Source organism: Colobus angolensis, unplaced genomic scaffold (genome assembly GCF_000951035.1).
Source record: "Colobus angolensis palliatus isolate OR3802 unplaced genomic scaffold, Cang.pa_1.0 Scaffold205, whole genome shotgun sequence".
In the NCBI taxonomy this organism is placed as follows: Eukaryota; Metazoa; Chordata; class Mammalia; order Primates; family Cercopithecidae; genus Colobus; species Colobus angolensis.
Genome location: NW_012115211.1, coordinates 4,165,377 through 4,184,769, shown reverse-complemented (window position 1 = coordinate 4,184,769; position 19,393 = coordinate 4,165,377). Strand labels below are relative to the sequence as shown.

General features: G+C 37.9%; 1 protein-coding gene across 1 annotated transcript in view; it reads left to right on the top strand.

Moving 5' to 3' along the window:
- The window catches only part of NBAS (neuroblastoma amplified sequence), a 406,203-nt gene that overhangs the window by 350,629 nt on the left and 36,181 nt on the right, over positions 1-19,393 (top strand). Inside the window, exon 48 of the mRNA XM_011942078.1 lies at positions 3,755-3,950. Within this exon, the coding sequence (XP_011797468.1) occupies positions 3,755-3,950 (196 nt within the window). The remainder of the gene's footprint in view (positions 1-3,754; positions 3,951-19,393) is intronic.

Sequence of the window (19,393 nt, the reverse complement as noted above, 5' to 3'; positions counted from 1 at the left end):
TGGGATTACAGGCATGTGCCACCACACCCAGCTAATTTTTGTATTTTTAGTAGAGACGGGGTTTCACCATGTTGGCCAGGATGGTCTCGATCTCCAGACCTCGTGTTCTGCCAGCCTCAGCCTCCCAAAGTGTATTTTATGACTTTTTAAAATCATTTGTATTACCCTTATAATGAAGTAAATATGTTTTGAAATAATGATTTTCTTTTTTAATTCTTAAGCTCATTAAATCCTCTCCTTGCTTTCATAAAAGATGAGAAATAGAATCACTTTCCTTCTTCCTATTCTAGTTTTTACGTTATGAAAGTTATAATTGTTATTTTTTACCTGTTTATCTTGAAAAATTTAAAACCCTCAGAAAAATTACACAGATTAGAAAACCGACATGCTCTTCCCCTTGATTTGCCAGTTGTTAACATTTTATCATGGTTCTTCCTCTCTGTTTCCCTATGTATATGTTTCTGTGTACGTGTTTTTATATTTGCTGAACCATAAGAGTGACTATGAATTTTAAGAACTCAATTTGAAATCAAAATGTGAGCAATTTTGAAGCTAACATCTTCAGGAGATAGTGTCTAGTCAATGTCCTTGGAAGCTTTTTCTAAAGAGCTGCCTTTCATTTCTGTGTAGTTTTGTTGAGCACCAGTAATAGTGAAGCATATCTACGACATGGTTCTTCTAGAACACAATGCTTCTATTTTAGGAAGGACTTCTCCTAATTTTATTATATGTTTGAACTATCAACACAAAATGAGAGCATGTTCCTCTAAACTGTCAAATGTTATTAGCTGCACAGTAAGTTCTAATGTAAAAGGAACTAATTTGATTTAATAACTTGACAAATACTAGAGTAATAATCCTTCTATATCTTATCATAGCTGAGTAATTTTAATCCACTGCCACACTGTTCTGGAATATGCCCGTTTGGTTCAGTAGCATTGTGTAGTAATTGACAAGGCAGTCAGATAATCCGAGTTCAAATATTCTTGCCACTACTTACTGTGTGACCTTGGACAAATTATTTTGATCTTTTTTAAAATTTTAATATCATTCAGTTCAAAATGCCATAGTCAGATTCTTAAATCTGAGATTGTTACCTCATCTACAAATTGGAGATGATAACAGTATACAAGAAAAGGATAGGATGAGTGATGTAATTGATGGTACATGGTAAACCTTCAGAAGTTATTATTCATACTGTTTTCATTCTTATTCACCATATTGGGGGCTTTGGTTATTATTATAACTTCCAGCTTGTCTTCATGACAACAGCTTCCTCACATTCTAGCTTTTCCTACTTATCTCTTCTTGGCACTTGGGTGAGAGGGCAAAAAAAATCAACTTCATTTTATGTGAAACTGTTAGGACTTATAGTCAGAAATGGACTTTAAATTACTTTCTTCCTGAATTAGACAGCTTCAAGTCTTCATCACAAGTGCCTTAGTCTGCCCCAGCCCATACATTTTTCTAATCAATAACATGCGATTTTGATGTTTCACTGCTCACAAATTGTCTATCATTCCCATTTCATGCAAAAAAGATCAGATATCCTTAATAATAATGGTTGCTTTTAATTGAAGCACTTAGTTATATGCCAGACATTGTATTACATGCCTTGCATTTATTACTTTATGTTTCTGTTTAATTTCTCAACAACCCCATGAGGAAGGTGTTGTTATGCATCTCCAATATACGAATAAGGAAACTGAGGCTCTGATCTATTGAGTGACTTCTTGGTCAAAGTAACATTGTCAGAAAGTGGCAAATGTGGGCACTGAGTCTGGGCCTAACACCTCCAGAGCCTGTGCTGTCAAAGAGTTAAACTGCACCACCTTTTCAGCCTTGTTTTCAGTCTCTTGGTTACCTAGGTGAGAAAGCCTATCCTTCCTTAGCTCTCTCTCCTCTAATTTACCACCCACACATCTGTGCTTTAATCTCTCCCTGAACGTTCTTTGTCCTTTGAAATCTTTTGCTGTTTTTTTCTTGCTGTTCTCTGTCTGGATTATATTCCCCACATTTCCGTTTATATACATTCTCATTATCCTTTGTGATCCTCTTCAGATGCCATGTCCTCCCTGAAGCCTTTCCTGGTTCTATTCACTCTCCATCCAGAAGAGTTGTTCACATTTATATTAGTAATTTGGATAATAGTCACTTATAAAGTCTTGCTGTTCCATGGTATTATTAGTTCTTTGAAGGCAGAGACCATATAATTTTTATCTCTGTATCATTAAGCGCAAACTATAGTGCTTTGATGATGCTGATAATTATGGTGATGATCGTTATTATGACAATGATGGTTACTATTTATTAAGTAGTTCCTCTGTGTCACATAATTTGCTAGGTGCTTTGTATATGTTATCTTGGTTTCACAGACTCTGGGTGACACACTCTTGGGACCTTTATCTGTCACTATAACCTGGGAAGGATAATATTCATGATTTTATCTAGAGTTCTTAGGAAAGTCTGCAGCCAGGATTCAGTTAGGTCCATCAGATTTCTTTTTTTAATGGTCTTTCCATTACACCCATTACACTGTACTGTCTGTTCACTTTGCAAAAAGTTCACCAGAAATAGGTGTAGTATTCTATTTTTGCACCTGAATTGTTTCCATTTCTGATAAATATTTAGAAGTCTTATATGTAAAATTAATAACTGAGTTGCTAAATTTATGAAATTCTTAAACCAATTGTCCACAAAATTTTGTAGTTTCATGTATTCTTAAATACAAATAATTCTTTTAAATTGCCATAAGATTGTATTTGACAAGTATATGAAATAATACATACTGAAAGACATACTCAGTGGCATTGCAGAATTTTATTCTCCTCAGAAGTTTAAAAAAAAAAAAAAAAAGTCTCGTAATCTTATTAGGGCATGGAATTTCATTTAAGGTAAGTTAGACCGGGACTCAGTCTAGGTGATTTATAGCTAAAAGCCTTATAAGGATCTGGCTACAACAAAACCTGTATAATTCAGTGCTTTAGCGTGGGATCTCCAGGCCCATGTGGGAGTGAGTCTTCTCTATGGATAACCCCTTAAGAGTTATGGATAAATAATCCATTGACATAATGAAATAAGATATTCATTTGGGATTACAAGAAAGATTCCAGTAGTAGATGGAATGTTGTACAAACTTTGTTGTCCCTTTTTCTGAATCATTTTAAACTTCACAGTCCTATAATAACCAAGCATTCATACTTCACTTTTAGAGTAGTATAAAATTTGATCCTCTAATGGCATATTGAAATTCTAATCATCTGGGGAAAATGGTAGAAAGAACTGGAGCTTTGGGGTCATACAGCACTATTATACATTTGTGTGGACATGTTATATCACTTCCCTGAAGTTTGTTGGTTCAGCTGTAAAGAGTAACTTATGGTACCTACTTTGCTTAACTATTGTCAACGAGTAATCAGATATCTAAAATTACTACAATGCAGCCTTGCACTATTGGTATCATTAACAGAGATAAGCCTTACTACTTACTAAATTTGGAAATAAACTAGCTAAGGGTATTTATCTGCTTTATATAACTCATTTTAATATGATACTGTTTAAAAATTACATTCATTTTACATAGGTTTTCAATACCTGCTGTAAGCCATTTAAAAGCCAAAATTTTTCCTCTCAAGAGGAAAAAGACGAAGTCATCCAACAAACAAGTGTTAGGTCAGTGACCACATTTGATTACTGGAAGGGGGATAATAAAAGTCTTAGGAGTTTACAGATACCTCTGGATTTTGCCCTGCAGTGAGGAGCTGGTTTCACCTGAGGACCTGCTGGAGTGGCTGCGGCCTTTCTGTGCTGATGATGCCTGGCCAGTGCGGCCCCGCATTCATGTGCTGCAGATTTTGGGGCAATCATTTCACCTGACTGAGGAGGACAGCAAGCTCCTCGTCTTCTTTAGAACTGAAGCCATTCTCAAAGCCTCCTGGCCCCAGAAGCAGGTAAGGGAGTGTCTGAATGATTATTTTTCTTACTAACAATAATTAGGCCGGACCCGGTTGCTCACGCCTGTAATCCCAGCATTTTGGGAGGCCAAGGTGGGAGGATCACCTGAGGCCAGGAGTTCAAGACCAGCCTGGCCCACATGACGAAACCCTATCTCTACTAAAACTACAAAAATTAGCCAGGCGTGGTGGCACACACCTGTAGTCCTAGCTACTCAGGAGGCTGAAGCAGGAGAATCACTTAAACCTGGGAGGCAGAGATTGCAATGGGCAAGATCTCACCACTGCACTCCAGCCTGGGCAACAGAGCGAGACTCCATCTCAAAAGGAAAAAAAACAAACAATAATTGGAGGTCAGTTCTTCATTTCTTTAAACAACTGTCAACTGGATAATCATCTTGGTAATGCAGACTTTCCAATATATTTATCAGTCAGCTATTTAGTAGTTGAATATGTGCAACAAAGTTTATTTTTATTTTTCCATATGCTTGAACATGCGTATGCATGGTAGGTTATATGTAGAAACATGTGTACATTATTTTTCTCTTAACAGGTGATAGGATGGTTCACAGTATCAGTTAATTATGGTGGCTTACTCTTGCCCAGGTAAAATGCAGATCTGAATGGAAATATGGTGAACAGTTTAGCTAATTCATTTCCTTCGTGCTTTGCCCAGGTACTAAAATGCTGTCCCTTCTCCCTATATTTAGAAGGACGTAATGTAGCAATGACACAAGATCTTAGTTTCTCCATACTGTACTTCAAGACTCACTCAATCCATCATCTCTCTAGAACCTTCTCTAACCATTGCAAGTTTAATGGAACCTTGAATTCCATATATTTGAGCCTTAATTATTTATAATTATTATCATTATTAATTACTGTTAAAAGTTTTGTTTTCCCACCACCATGAAAACTGAAGCCCTAGAGGATGTATTTACCATCTTTTGACTGTAGTTATCCTGTGCACATACTCAGAGTTTGAATCCTTATTGATTGAATAAAGAAGAATGCTAATTCCTAAATCAAATAAATATGGTGGCTGTTGAAGTTTGGCTTAAATTCGAAATTGATGCACCCTGAGGCCATAGGGTCCAGGAGTCAGTAACCTTAATCACGTGCTTTAGCAAGCAGGGTTAGGCCATCATGTCAATAAGTGTTAGCAACTAGGACTTCCCAGATAATCCCCATTGCAAAAGAGTTTCCTAGAGGTCTAATTCCAACTCATTCTACCGTCTAATTATAAAGCAGGTTTATAATTTATATGGTTATTACTACATCTAAAGAACAATAAATTTCTTTGAAAAAATGAATCAGATTTTAAGAATATCTTGGGGCTCATCACAGAATATCTTTGTAATCATTATCTTGTTTCCCACTGTGAGATGAAAAGGTCAATACTATTGTTTGCTCTTCAGAGTTAGAGAAACTGAGATTCAAAAAAGATAGACCTATCAAAGATTCTCTACTCTTGTCAAATCACTGAAGTGGATTGTAGTTAAAAAGTCATGAATGTCAGAATCATACTCTCTCTGAGGCACTGTTACCTTAACATGTTCAGTCTCAACATTTTGCCTTGTATTACTTGAGGAAGCCACTTGCAGGTTTTTTTAAAGAGCAGGCTAGGAACATGAAGGCAATAGGCTGTGAGCTCTATTCCAGGTACGGGGCATAGAAGTTAGAGATGTCCTTGTTTTCAGCAAACATGAAGGTTCATGTGGCATCCCTGGGGTAAACCCTAAAATAGGTCACAGTAGTTTTGCCATGTGGAACTTTAGGTTCTGATTCTGGTCCTGAAGCAAATGAACGTGACTACAGTTATGTACTTTCCTCACACCTTCACTTTTCAAGTTCTCAACTTCAGTCAGTTTCACCTTCCTGTCAGGATAATGAGGCTGATTTCTCTGGTTAGAGCCTCGGTTTATGTTGTGTCAGATTCCTAATATTCTAAAGATACTAGGAAACAGTGTAGAAGTTGGCAAAAGGGGAAAATGTCCATATTATCTGACATGTTGAAACACTAGAACGTACACTTTGATATTTGAACCTGAGCTCTTCATAAATAATATAAGTCTCATTGCTATTTCTTCTTTTAAGCTTTTCTCAATGTTCTAATTACTCAAGAAACAAGTTGTAACTTTTATATGAGTTCAAGGATTTCTGAATTTTTTTGAGATTTTAGTTCCTTGATAGCTTAACTTTTTTCAAAAGCAGAACTTAAGGCAATTTGGCTTGTAATTAAGATTTTTTTCTCAAATACTTTTCTAAACTGACTTGACTTTATTGTTATGAGTGCAAACTATTTTGTCTCGTCTGCCAAATCCATGTGTAACTGCACTTCACCAATATTTCTTCTGTGGTGGTGCAATCTTTTTCAGGCCCTCTAGGAAATCTCTCCCAAGAGTCTCTGAATGACTCTAATACAAGCCATCTCATATCCCCCTCATTCTTTTTATTCTCTCCTCTCTGCTTTACCCTTATGTAAGAGCATTTTCCCTGTTCTTGGTAGGTGATGATATGGATTTGTTAAATATTTGGTAGTACAAATAAGAAAGTCACACTGGCTTAATGATGCTACTCATCTAGAGTCTTCTCCAAGAAGTAAATCAGTGAGTGTCCCCCTCCTCCTTTAGAAATTAAAGGTGTCTGTCTGGCATTACTGATGGAAATCTGTTTTGAAGGACAGGTGCTTTTGATGGCAGAATATGACTTATAATTGTAAATAACCTCTCGTTACTGGGTGAATGAATGCAGAAAAATTGCATTCAGAATGGAAACACCAACAACTTCTGGAATGTTACAAAACTATGCCCATAGTTTAAATTGTCTCTTAAATTATTGTTTTTCAAAAATTGTGTTACCTTTCACTAGAGTAGTAGAAAGATCAGGGCACTAGTGGACAGATACTTGTGTCTGTGTCCATCCTCCCTCTACCACTAATTTTATAATTTGGGAGAAGATTCTTCATCTATGTGCTTGGCTGCTCAGTATATAAAATGGAAGCTTGAACTAGAGGAGATAGAGGTTATTGTGCTCCCCTCATCATTTCTCTCACATACATTAAACTCCACTCTTCGTCTCCATATCCCAAACACCTAGAAGATCCTCAAGGGTTGACTGTATACGCTCTCGTTTTTTCCATTTTCTCTCTATCCCCTTCTTCATTCTCAGAGATACTTTGGGTGATATTAAGGATAGAGACAAGTTCTTATAGCGTAAGGATAAGAATAGATAATGATATTGCAATGTTCAATTACCAAAAAATGTGGGACTGTTACCTTCAGTGTGGCTGCTATCTCTCTTAGGCAGACTTTGCATACCTCAGAGAGACTTGATATTTAATTATCCTTGAGGTGCCCAAAGTAGTGGCCCCACAAATCAGTGTGTTGCTGGGAAACCAGCCAGCTCCTGCAAAATGAAACACAGTCTCTGGTTCTTGCTACCTCACTGGTTCTCAGAGAGACAGTAATTTCTAGTTTTCTAATGATTGGTTAACAGAATTAAAAATTCAGAGACCCTCATTTTTCAACAGTTTGAGAGGCTTTTATTTCCATTCCAGAAATATGCCCCAGCTTGGGGTGGGAGGGAAAAAGAGAGGGACATGGGGGCAGCGGGGAGGGGATGAATGTGTTGTGTTAATCCTCGTGGTATGGCTTATCTGAGTTTTTCAGCTTTTGTAATTTTCTAGCTAACTGGTGCGTGAAAAATATGGGGCAAAATATGGTTATTTCCTTTTAAAAAATCCCATACCTTATCGCCTCAAACTTTTTTCCCATTTTTATGTAAAAAAGAATATGTGGCTTAGTTTTACCTTTTAGAATTTCAATATGTCTGAATTTGTGGTTGTAAGTGATCACCAAAAGAATTCGTTTGAGACAATTTCTAACCTCATTACAAATGCATGTATTTTGCCTACTTTGAAATGTGCAAGGACATATTAACCCTTCTTTTCAGAAATCAGTTTGACTGTATTTCCAAATTTTTAGTAAAATATGCCCTTCCCTCTCAGAGCTCAGAGAACAGCAACAAAAGTCCAGTATGCCAAGCTACATTTAGATCCTTACAAATAATTTACTGTTACCTTAAATGTCTTCAAAGCTAAGACTCACTGTCATGATTTACTTAACCAAATATAGGATAATATTTGAAGTTCAAAATATATGTGCACACATCCATATCATATATCCCCAATAGCCATGAAATCACAGATTCCTAGAACTAGAAGAGACTTTCAGAAGCATCCCAGTTCAGCAGTCATATTTTACAGAAAAAGATACAGAAGTCCAGAAAGGAGAACTGCCTTCCGCATGTTTTAGCTTAAATGTTTCCTGTTCTACAATGACTATACAGCCTAAGTTAACCACCTCAGTCACGGTCTGTTTTATTGCTGTCTTAATTCTCCACAAATCACTCACCAGTGTCTGCTGACTCTTTCCTGCCTGTCCTTATGTTTGTCTATTTATTATATGAACTCTTTCTTCTTCCATTAGAATATAAATTCCATGAGAACAGGGATCTCACAAACACTCAGTAAATGTTTGTTGAATAAATGAATATCAAATCTTTAAAAACTTGTCCAAGGTCACCCTTAAAATGGCAGGGCCAGGACTCCTGACTTTCAGTCTGATGTTCTTGCCATTAATGATGAAGGATTAGACCATGCCGCTTCCCCCTGATATGCAAGCAAAATGATTTGCTTGGGATAATGAGAAGATCTCCTTACAGAGTGGCCAAGCACTTTTGTTTGATCTTTATTAGCTTGCTATAATTCGCTGACAGTGATTTCTGACCAGCCAGTTGCTTCTCATGTCACAGCACGTTTGTCCCAATATAAGCAAGAGATTTGAAATGTTAGGATATAGCTCCTTGTGTCCTCTTTCCTAAAATAATTAAAGTTGACAGAGCATCCATTTTAATTGGTCCTGCAAATACTTGGAGATGTTGAGAGTTTCTCCTTAGGAACAATGGGTTCTTTCCTTTCAATATTTGCCCTCTGGCCATTGGCATCATTGGGGACAAAAGAAGGAATGCTGGATTGTGTACTGTGTGCATGCTAATCTTTCAAACTGTCTTGCAAAGTGGTTAACCAGCCTCTCTGTTTTAAATGAGGTCACATGACCAATTTAAGGTGATACATAGAACTCAAACCCAGTTCTTTCTGATTCTAAAACCTATATTCTTGGCCATGTACTACACTTCTTCCTATTTGCCAGGGAAATATGCAGCACTAATATTTGAATAGCCTTGGACTAGATAAAGCATAGCCTTTTCCCCTTCCCACTGTGACTTTACATAGATTAAATTTGATTAGAGATGAGAAATCAGGGGTTTGAGAGAGAATACAAAACATTGCTTTATCTTTTACATTTGTCACTGTCTCAATACATAGTACTGTATATGTTAACTGCTGCTTAATTCAAATATTGAAAAATGCTGTGCCTAATAACTGTTGTTTGAACAGGGCAATATATGTGGAATATTCACCAAATATTCTTCAAGCATATGGCATTTGACATGCACTGTGCTACACTCTAGGGACAGAAAAATACACAAAGCAATTGGTAATAAAATGTTTGGGCTTTCTGGCCACCAGTCACTAGCTCTGTGAGCTTGGAAAAGTTAGTAAATCTCTCATAACCTCAATTTCCTTGTCTAAAAAATGGAAATAACAATACAATACAATTGCTGTAAGAATTAAATAGGCTAATACCTATAAAGCTCTAATTCTGGTCCCAGTAAATGGACCTAATTGGTGAAGGACCTCTACACCAGTGGAGAACATAGATCTGTCAACAAAGAAGTAGATACCCTAAAGGGTTTAGATACTGTATTGATTTGTTCTCATGCTGCTATAAAGAGCTGCCTACAACTGGGTAGTTTATAAAGGAAAGAGGTTTGATTGACTCACAATTCTGCAGGGCTGGGGAGGCCTCAGGAAACTTACAATCATGGCAGAAGGGGAAGCAAACAGGTCCTTCTTCACATGGCAGTAGGAAAGAGAAGAATGAGAACTGAGCAAAGGAGGAAGTCCCTATGAAACCATCAAATCTCGTGGGAACTTACTGTCACGAGACTAGCATAGGGGAAACTCCCCATATGCTTCAGTTACCTCCCGCCAGGTCGCTCCCACCACACATGGAGATTATGGGAACTACAATTCAAGATGAGATTTGGGTGGGGACACAGCCAAACCATATCAGACACTGTGGTAAAAGTCTGCACAGTACACAGGGGTCAAAGGAGGGCATGCAGCCACTGTCTGGACGCAGTGAGGAAAGGCTCACTGCTCTGAAGGGGTGATACTTAAACTGAGTTCAACCCAGCTGGTGTATGGTGTGAAGACAACAGCCACCAAGAAAAGAAAGTGGAAGGAAGCAGACCAGATCCGGGGCGGGGCACAAGTATCATGTTCAGATTTCACTTCTGTGCTGCTCAGGCAACATAGAAGGGTGTGGCTGGGGAAGCAACATGATCAGATCTATGTTTAGGGAGAAACCCTCTGACCTCTGCATGAACAATGGACTGGAGAGGTCTGGCTGGAGGGATGCCAGTTGGAAGACAAAATCAGTGGTCTTATTGCCTGGTCTGGCCCTGAACTTGGTACTAGCTGCGAACAAACAAGAGGCTAGAAAAGAAAGTTTAAAGCGTTAGTATCCATGGACTTGGTGTCTGCTTAGATATGGGGGCTTAGAAAAGAGCTTATTTTGCCTCTGATTTTTGCTTGAGTTACCAGGAGGAAGTGGTGCTGCTCAACTTATTAGCACATGCAGGAGGAGAATCCAGTTTTGTGGCAAATGACACAAATTTCAGGGAAATCATTAGTATGTTTTAATTCTGAACAACGCTTTTTGGCAGATGGAAGTGGAGATATAGGGAGACTCTGTTTATCCCCTTCACACAAGCATCCTTTCTTCATAGCCTTAGTGTGTCCTGGTTAACAGTGACCACTTCCTAGGAAGTAAACTTGAGTTTAGCAGATGTCACTGGATGAGGTCTGCTCTAACACCATCTCTGGGTACCCTTTTACTAGGCTCAGGTCAAGTCTCAGTTGTGCTTTGTAATGGGCTAATCATGTCCGAGTGCCTTCTGCTTAGAAGTGTAATGATCTCAGCAGTGATGATCTTTAGTTAACATGTTGCAGAACAATATCTTCTCTTCAATCCTCCTACGGATAAGTGAGAAAAACATCGAAGGAAAAGGAGAAACAATTGTCAGGAAAAATGAAACTATGTGAATGTTGGGCACTGGTAGAGGAAATAGAATAACTGGGGATAACTTTTTATTTGGAAATTTGAGGTTTACAAAAAAGTTGCATAAATTATGCAAAGTATTCTGTATACTTTTTACTCAGATTCATTAAATATTAATATCTCAGATAACAAAGCTACATTGTTTCAATACTATCATCTAATTTACACATAATTCAAATACTATTCATTGTCCCACTAGTGTCTTTTTTCTGGTCCACATCTAATATAGGTTGCATGTTGCATGTCTTTATTTTTTATCTTTTTTTTTATTTTTATGGGTACATGGTAGGTGTATATATTTTTGGGTTACATGAGATATCTTGATACAGCCATGCGGTGCATAAAAATCACATCAAGATAAATGGGGCATGTATCACCTCAAGCATTTATCCTTTGAGTTATAAACAATCTAAGTTATAGTTTAAGTAATTTTTATATGTACAATTATTTTTTACTATAGTCATCCTGTTGTGCTAGCACATACTAAGTCTTATTTATTCTTTGTAACTCTTTTTTTTACCTATTAATCATCCACTTCCCCTGCAACCCCCTCAGCCTCTGATTACCATCCTTCTATTCTCTATCTCCATGAGTTCGATAATTTTAATATTTAGCTCCCACAAATAAGTGAAAACATGTGAAGTTTGTCTTTCTGTGCCTAGCTTATTTCACTTACCATTATGACGTCCAGTTCCATCTGTGTTGTTGCAAATCTTAGGATCTCATTCTTTTTATAGCTGAGTAGTACTCCATTGTGTATATGTACCACACTTTCTTTATCCGTTCATCTGTTAATGTACACTTACGTAGCTTCCAAATTTTAGCTGTTGTGCACAGTGTTATAATAGACATGGGAGTGCAGCTATCTCTTTGATATACTGATTTCTTTTCTTTGGGGTATATACCCAACAAAGAGATTGCTGGATCATACGGTAGCTCTATTTTTAGTTTTGTGAGGAACTTCTAAACTCTTCTCCATAGTTTTTGTACTAATTTATATTCCAACCAATAGTGCATGAGGGTTCCTTTGTCTCCATATTCTTGCCCACATTGGTTTTTGCCTATCTTTTGGATATAAGCCATTTTAACTGGGATGAGATGATATCTCATTGTAGTTTTGATTTGCATTTCTTTGATAATCAGTGTTGTTGAGCACCTTTTCATGTACCCGTTTGCCATTTATATGTCTTCTTTTGAGAAATATCTATTCAGATTTTTGCCCATTTTTTAACCAGATAATTAATTTTTTTCTATAGTTGTTTGAACTCCTTATATATTCTGGTCAGATGGGTAGTTTGCAAATATTTTTTCCCGTTCTGTGGGTTGTCTCTTCACTTTGTTGATTGTTTGCTTTGCTGTGCAGAAGCTTTTAATTTGATGTGATTCCATTTGTCCATTTTTTGATTTGGTTGCCTGTGCTTGCTCAAGAAATCTTTGCCCAGTCATCCAGTGTCCTGGAGAGTTTCCTCAATGTTTCCTTTTACTAATTTCATAGTTTGAGGTCTTAGAGTTAAGTCTTTAATCCATTTTGATTTGATTTTTATATATGGTGAGAGATGGGGTCTAGTTTTATTCTTTTGCATATGAATATCTGGTTTTCCTAGCACCATTTATTGAAGAGGCTGTCCTTTCCCCAGTGTATGTTTTTGGCACCTGTGTCAAAAATGGGTTTACTGTAGATCCCTGGATTTATCTCTAGGTTCTCTATTCTGTTCCACTGATGTTTGTGTCTCTTTTGATGCTACTACCCTGCTATTTTGGTTACTATAGCTCCGTAGTATAATATAAAGTCAGGTAATATGACTCCTCCAGTTTTGTTATTTTTGCTCATCAGAGCTTTGGCTTTTCTGGGTCTTTGCACCTTCATATAAAGTTTAGGATTGTTTTTTCTATTTATTTAAAAAATGTCATTGATATTTTGAGAGGAATTCCTTTTGAGAGGAGTTGGGTAGTAGGAACATTTTAACAGTATTTATTTATCAATGATATTTGCCTGTAGTTTTCTTTTTTTATGTGTCTTTGTCTGGGTTTAGTATCAGGGTAATCCTGGCCTTGTAGAACTAGTTTGGAAGCATTTCCTCCTCCTCTATTGTTTGGAATAGTTGGAATAGGATTGGTATTATTCTTCTTTAAATGTTTGGTATAATTATAATACCAATCCTATCCGGTCCCAAGTTTTTCTTTACTGGGAGACTTATTATGGCTTCTGTCTCATTACTTGTTATTGATCTGTTCAGATTTTAGATTTCTTCATGGTTCACTCTTGGTAGGTTGCATGTGTCTAGATTTATCCGTTTCCTCTAGATTTTCCAACTTACTGGCATATAGTTGCTTATAGTAGCCACTAATGGTCCTTTGAGTTTCTGCAGTATTGATTGAAGTGTCTCCTTTTTCATCTTTGGTTTTATTTGGGTTTTCTCTCACTTTTTGTTTTCAAGTTAATCTGTCCAAAGATTTGTCAGTTTTATCTTTTAAAAAAAAAAAAAACCCAATGATTTGTTTTAGTGATCTTTTATATTGTTTTCTTCATTTCCAATTCATTTATTTCTGCTCTGATCTTTATTATATCTTTTTTCCTATTAATTTTAGATAGATTTGATTTGTTCTTGCTTTTCTAGCCCTTTAAGATGCACTGTTAGGTTATTTGAAGTTTTTTTTTTTTTTCCTTTTTGATGTAGCCACTTATAGCTATAAACTTCCTTCTTAGTTCTGCTTTTACAGTGACCTATAGGTTTTGTTATGTTATGTTTCCATTATCATTTGTTTCAAGACATTTTTCAGTTTCCTTCTTCATTTCTTCATTGGGCTACTGCTTGATAATATTTCCATTATTTAAATGTTAAAAGACTTGTTTTGTGACCTATCATATACTCTGTCCTTGAGAATGATCTATGTGCTGAGGAAAAGAAGCATATTCTCCAGCTGTTGGGGGAAATATTCTGTAAATATCTATATTCAATCTGTTTGATCTATAGTACAGATTAAGTCCAGTGTTTCTTTGTTGATTTTCTGTCTGGGCAATCTGTCCGATGCTGAAAGTCGGGTGTTGAAGTCTCCAGCTATTATTGTTTTGGGGCCTGATATGGTTTGGCTGTGTCCTCAACCAAATCTCATCTTGTTGTGGGAGGGACCCAGTGGGAGATAATTGAATCACGGGGGGCACTTTCCCCCATACTGTTCTCGTGGTAGTGAATAAATCTCACAAGATCTGGTCTTTTTATAAGGTGTTTCCCCTTCCACTTAGTTTTTCCTTCTTTCTTGCCTGCTGCCATGTAAGACGTGCCTTTCACCTTCCACTATGATTGTGAGGCCTTCCCAGCCACGTAGAACTGAGTCCATTAAACCTCTTTTTCATTATAAATTATTCAGTCATGGGTATGTCTTTGTCAGCAGAGTGAACATGAACTAATACAGGGCCTATGTCTTTCTTTAGCTCTAATAATATTTGCTTTATGTATCTGGGTGCTCCAGCATTGAGTGAATATATATTTACAACTGTTATATCCTCTTGCTGAATTGACCTCTTTATCATTGGTGATCTTCTTTGTTTCTTCTTATAGTTTTTATCTTGAAATCAATTTTGTCTTAGTTACTATATTAGTCCATTTTCACACTGCTGTAAAGAACTACTTGAGACTGGGTAATTTATAAAGAAAAGAAGTTTAATTAACTCACAGTTCTGCATGGCTGGGGAGGCCCCAGGAAACTTACAATGATGACAGCAAATGAAGAGCAAGCACCTTCTTCAAAAGGTGGCAGGAGAGAGAAGGAGGGAAGCACCAGACACTTATCAAACAACCAGATCTCATGAGAACTCTATCACAAGAACAGAAAGGGGGAAGTTCACCCCTATGATTCAATCACCTCCCACCAAGCCACTCCTCCAACAGATGAGGATTACAATTTGGGTGGGGACACAGAGCTAAACCATGTAATTCCATCCCAGCCCCTCCCAAATCTCTTATGTCTTTCACTTGTCAAAACCAATATGCCTTCCCGGTAGTCCCCCAAAGTCTTAACTCATTCCAGCCTTAACTGAAAAGCACAAGCTCAGAGTCTCAATGAGACTGAGACAAGTCTTTTTCACTTACGAGCCTGTAAAATCAAAAACAAATTAGTTACTTTGAAGATGCAGTGGGAGTACAAACATTGGGTAAGTGCTCTCATTCCAAATGGGAGAAATGGACCAAAACAAAGGAGCTACAGGCCCCATGCAAGTTCGAAACCCAACAGGGCAGTCATTAAATTTTAAAGCTCCAAAATAATCTTTGACTCCATGTCTCATATCCAGGGCTCAGTCATGCAAGATGTGGGCTCCCAAGCCATGGGCAGCTCTGCTCCTGTGGCTCTGCAGGGTACAGCCTCCATGACTGCTTTCACAGGCTGGCGTTGATTGCCTGTGACTTTTTCAGGTGCACAGTGCAAGCTGTAGGTGAATCTACCATTCTGAGGTCTGGAGGATGGTGTCCCTCTTCTCAAAGCTCCACTGGAGGCAGTCCCCCAGTGGGGACTCTGTGTGGGGGCTCCAACCCCACATTTCCCCTCTGCATCACCCTAGTAGAGGTTCTCCATGAGGGCTCCACCCCTGTAGCACACTTTTGCCTGGACCTCCAGGCATTTCCATACATCCTCTCAAATCTAGGTAAAGGCTCCCAAAACTCAACTTGTGTCTTCTGTACACCTGCAGGCCCAGCATCATGTAGAAGCCAGCAAGGCTTCAGGCTTGGCTTGCACTCTCTGAAGCAATGGCCTGAGCTCTGCATTGGCCCCTTTTAGCCACAGCTGGAGCTGGAGTGGCTGGAATGCAGGGTACCATGTCCAAGGAGCACGAGGCCCTGGGCCTGGCCCGTGGAACCATTTTTCCCTCCTAAGGCCTCTGGGCCTGTGATTGAAGGGGCTCCCATGAAGATCTCTGACATGCCCTGGAGACATTTTCCCATTGTCTTGGCTATTAATATTTGACTTCTCTTTACTTATGCAAGTTTCTGCAGCTGGCTTGAATTTCTCCTCAGATAACATTTTGCTTTGTTTCTGTTTTTGTTTTTCTACCACATGGTTAGGCTGCAAATTTTCCAAACTTTTATGCTCTGTTTCCCTTTTAAACGTAAGTTGCATCTCTGTCTTTGTGCATATGAGTGTATACTTTTAGAAAAAACGAGGTCACATCTTGGATACTTACTGCTTATAAATTTCTGCCAGATTCCCTAAATTATCTTTTTCAAGTTCAGAGTTCCACACATCTCTAAAGCATAGTAAGAGTGACCTTTATTCCAGTTCCCAGTAACTTCCTCATCTCCATCTGAGACCACCTCAGCCTGGATTTCATTGTCCATATCACTATCAGTGTTTTGGTCAAAACCGTTAAAGTCTCTAGGAAGTTTCATACTTCCCACGTCTTCCTGTTTTCTTCTGAACCCAAACTGTTGCAGCCTCTACCCATTACCCAGTTCCAATGTTGCTTCTACATTTTCAGGTATCTTTATATCAGTGCCCCACTATCTCGGTACTGATTTTCTATATTAGTCCTTTTTCACACCACTATAAAAACCTACCTGAGACTGGGTAATTTATAAAGAAAAGAAGTTTAATTGATTCACAGTTCCACATGACGGAAACTTATAATCATGACAGAAGGTAAAGGAGAAGCAGGATCTTCAGAAGGCAGCAGGAGAGAGAGGGGGTGGAAGGTGCCAGACACTTATCAAACAACCAGATCTCGTGAGAACTCTATGACAAAAACAGCAAAGGGGAAGTCCGCCCCCATGACTCAGTCACCTCCCACCAGGCCATTCCCCCAAAATGTGGGGATTATAATTTGAGATGCAATTTGAGTGGGGACACAGAGCCAATCCAACTCCTGCTCTTCTCTGGTTTCCATTGGCATGGAATATCTCTTTTTTTCCCCTTTATTCTGAATGTATGTTGTCTTTATCGGTGAAGCATGTTTCTGGCAAAAGATCATTGGGTCTTGTTTTTTTTATCGACCACTCTGTCTTTTGATTGGAGAATTTAGTCCATTTCCTTTCAAGGTTATTATCGATAAGTAAGGACTTACTCCTGCTGTTTTGTTGTTGTTGCTGCTGTCTTCTCTTCCTTCTTTTCTTCTTTCCTGTCTTCCTTTTAGTGAAGGTGATTTTCTCTTATGGTATGATTTAATTTCTTACATTTTATTTTTGTGTATCTGTTGTATGTTTTTTGATTTGAGGTTATCTGTGTGTCTTACAAATACTGTGTTGCAACTCATTGTTTTAAGCTTATAGTAAGTTAATATTGTTTGCATAAACAGACAAGCAAAATGAAAATTAACAAAAACTCTACAGCTTAACTTCATTCCCCGGCTTTTTAACTTATTGTTTTATTCTATTTATATCTTATTCTGTAATTTCATATTGCTACTTCTAATGCCAACCCAGTCCCACAGAGTTTATTCTAACCTTCTCCCTTTTCTTATTTGTAAACTCTTCTCTCTGTCAATAAGAAACTTGGGTGTCATTGTCCATAATATATTTATATATTTGCTCAATCCTGGAGTACATATAAATTTTGAAATTACTGAGTAGAATACATTATTTTTGTAGAGCTCTTTTTATCTTTAGACTTCAAGTAAGAGTGCTAATAATTCTTTTCTTTTCTTTTTCTTTTTCTTTTTTGAAAGTGTCTCACCCTGTTGCCTAGGCTGGAGTGCAGTTGACCAATTGTGGCTCACTGCAGCCCCATCCTCCTGACTCAAGGATCCTCTTCCCTCAGCCTTCTAAGTCACTGGGACCACAGGCATGCACTACAATGCCTGGCTAATTGTCTGTTTTTTGTAGAGATGGGGTCTCACTATGTTACCCAGGCTGGACTCAAACTCCTGGGTTTAAGCAGTCCTGCTGCCTCAACCTCCCAAAGTGCTGGATGTGTTATAGACATGAGCCACTGCACCTGGCTTATCTGGTTTATGTTTTTCAAAGTCACTTAATTCCTTCCTCCTCCCCGCTCACACACACAAACACACACACACAGACATGCCACCTTTCGTATGATTATCTTATTCACTTATTAGTACAGTTAGATTTCAGGTATTCTTTTTTTGAATATGTGAAATATTAACATGGAATGTGAGATCATTCTCTGGGATTTAGTGCTTTTTTCCATGTTCCTTGTGGTATTTTGAAGTTTGGACATGCTTGGTCTATAATTGTACTGAATATGTGGGTTTTGTGTAGTTTTATTTGTTCTTGTCATTCTGTTTTATATTTGGAGAATATATAGGTAGACATAATTCATTGGTTGCCAATTTCTTCTGTTACCCTAAAGTCTCTCTGAATAATTTCTAACTGGAATAAAACTTAGAGTCAAAATTAAAACTCTAGAAGTAACAACAGAAATCTCTTTTCCTTAAGCTGTGAAGATGCTACGTGCTGCATGTTTTGAGGGCCTTCCACGGACTTCACATTAGCCTTCATATGTGTATCATTTCATCTAAACATTGTAATAACCCTGTAACATAGGGAATCTCATCACTCCATTTATCACATAAGGAAATAGGCTCAAAGTGGTTAAGAAATTTGTGTAATACCTCAATGCTAAAATATGGCAGAATTATATATAACTGTGAACTATCCATACTAGTAGCTACCATAAAGGCTCAGTGTTAACTCAGTTTTAGATACATATAAAGCTGTATGTGTATGTCTGTATATTATCTCATATGTTATGCTATATTATTGTCAAAGTAATCTGATATTGCTAGTTAGGTATTATTACCTTATTTTTACATATGAAAGCACTGAGGCTAAGAGAGGTATTTTTATGTGATTACACAGCTATTAAGTGGCAGGGCCAATATTCAGATCTGAGTCAGAATAATACACTACAGTGAAAAAATTTTCAGCTGTGTAAATTATTCGATTAAAACTTCATCAAATTTAACTCAAACCAAAGTATGGCCTTAGCTTCAATCGCAGCTGTTTAAAATGAAAACACATGGCTGGGTGCAGTGGCTCACGCCTATAATCCCAGTACTTTGGGAGGCTGAGGCAAGCGGATCACCTGAGGTCGGGAGTGTGAGAGCAGCCTGACCAACATGGAGAAACACATCTCCACTAAAAATGCAAAATTAGCCCAGCGTGGTAACAGGTGGCAGTAATCCCAGCTACTCGGGAGGCTGAGGCAGGAGGATCACTTGAACCCGGGAGGCAGAGCTTG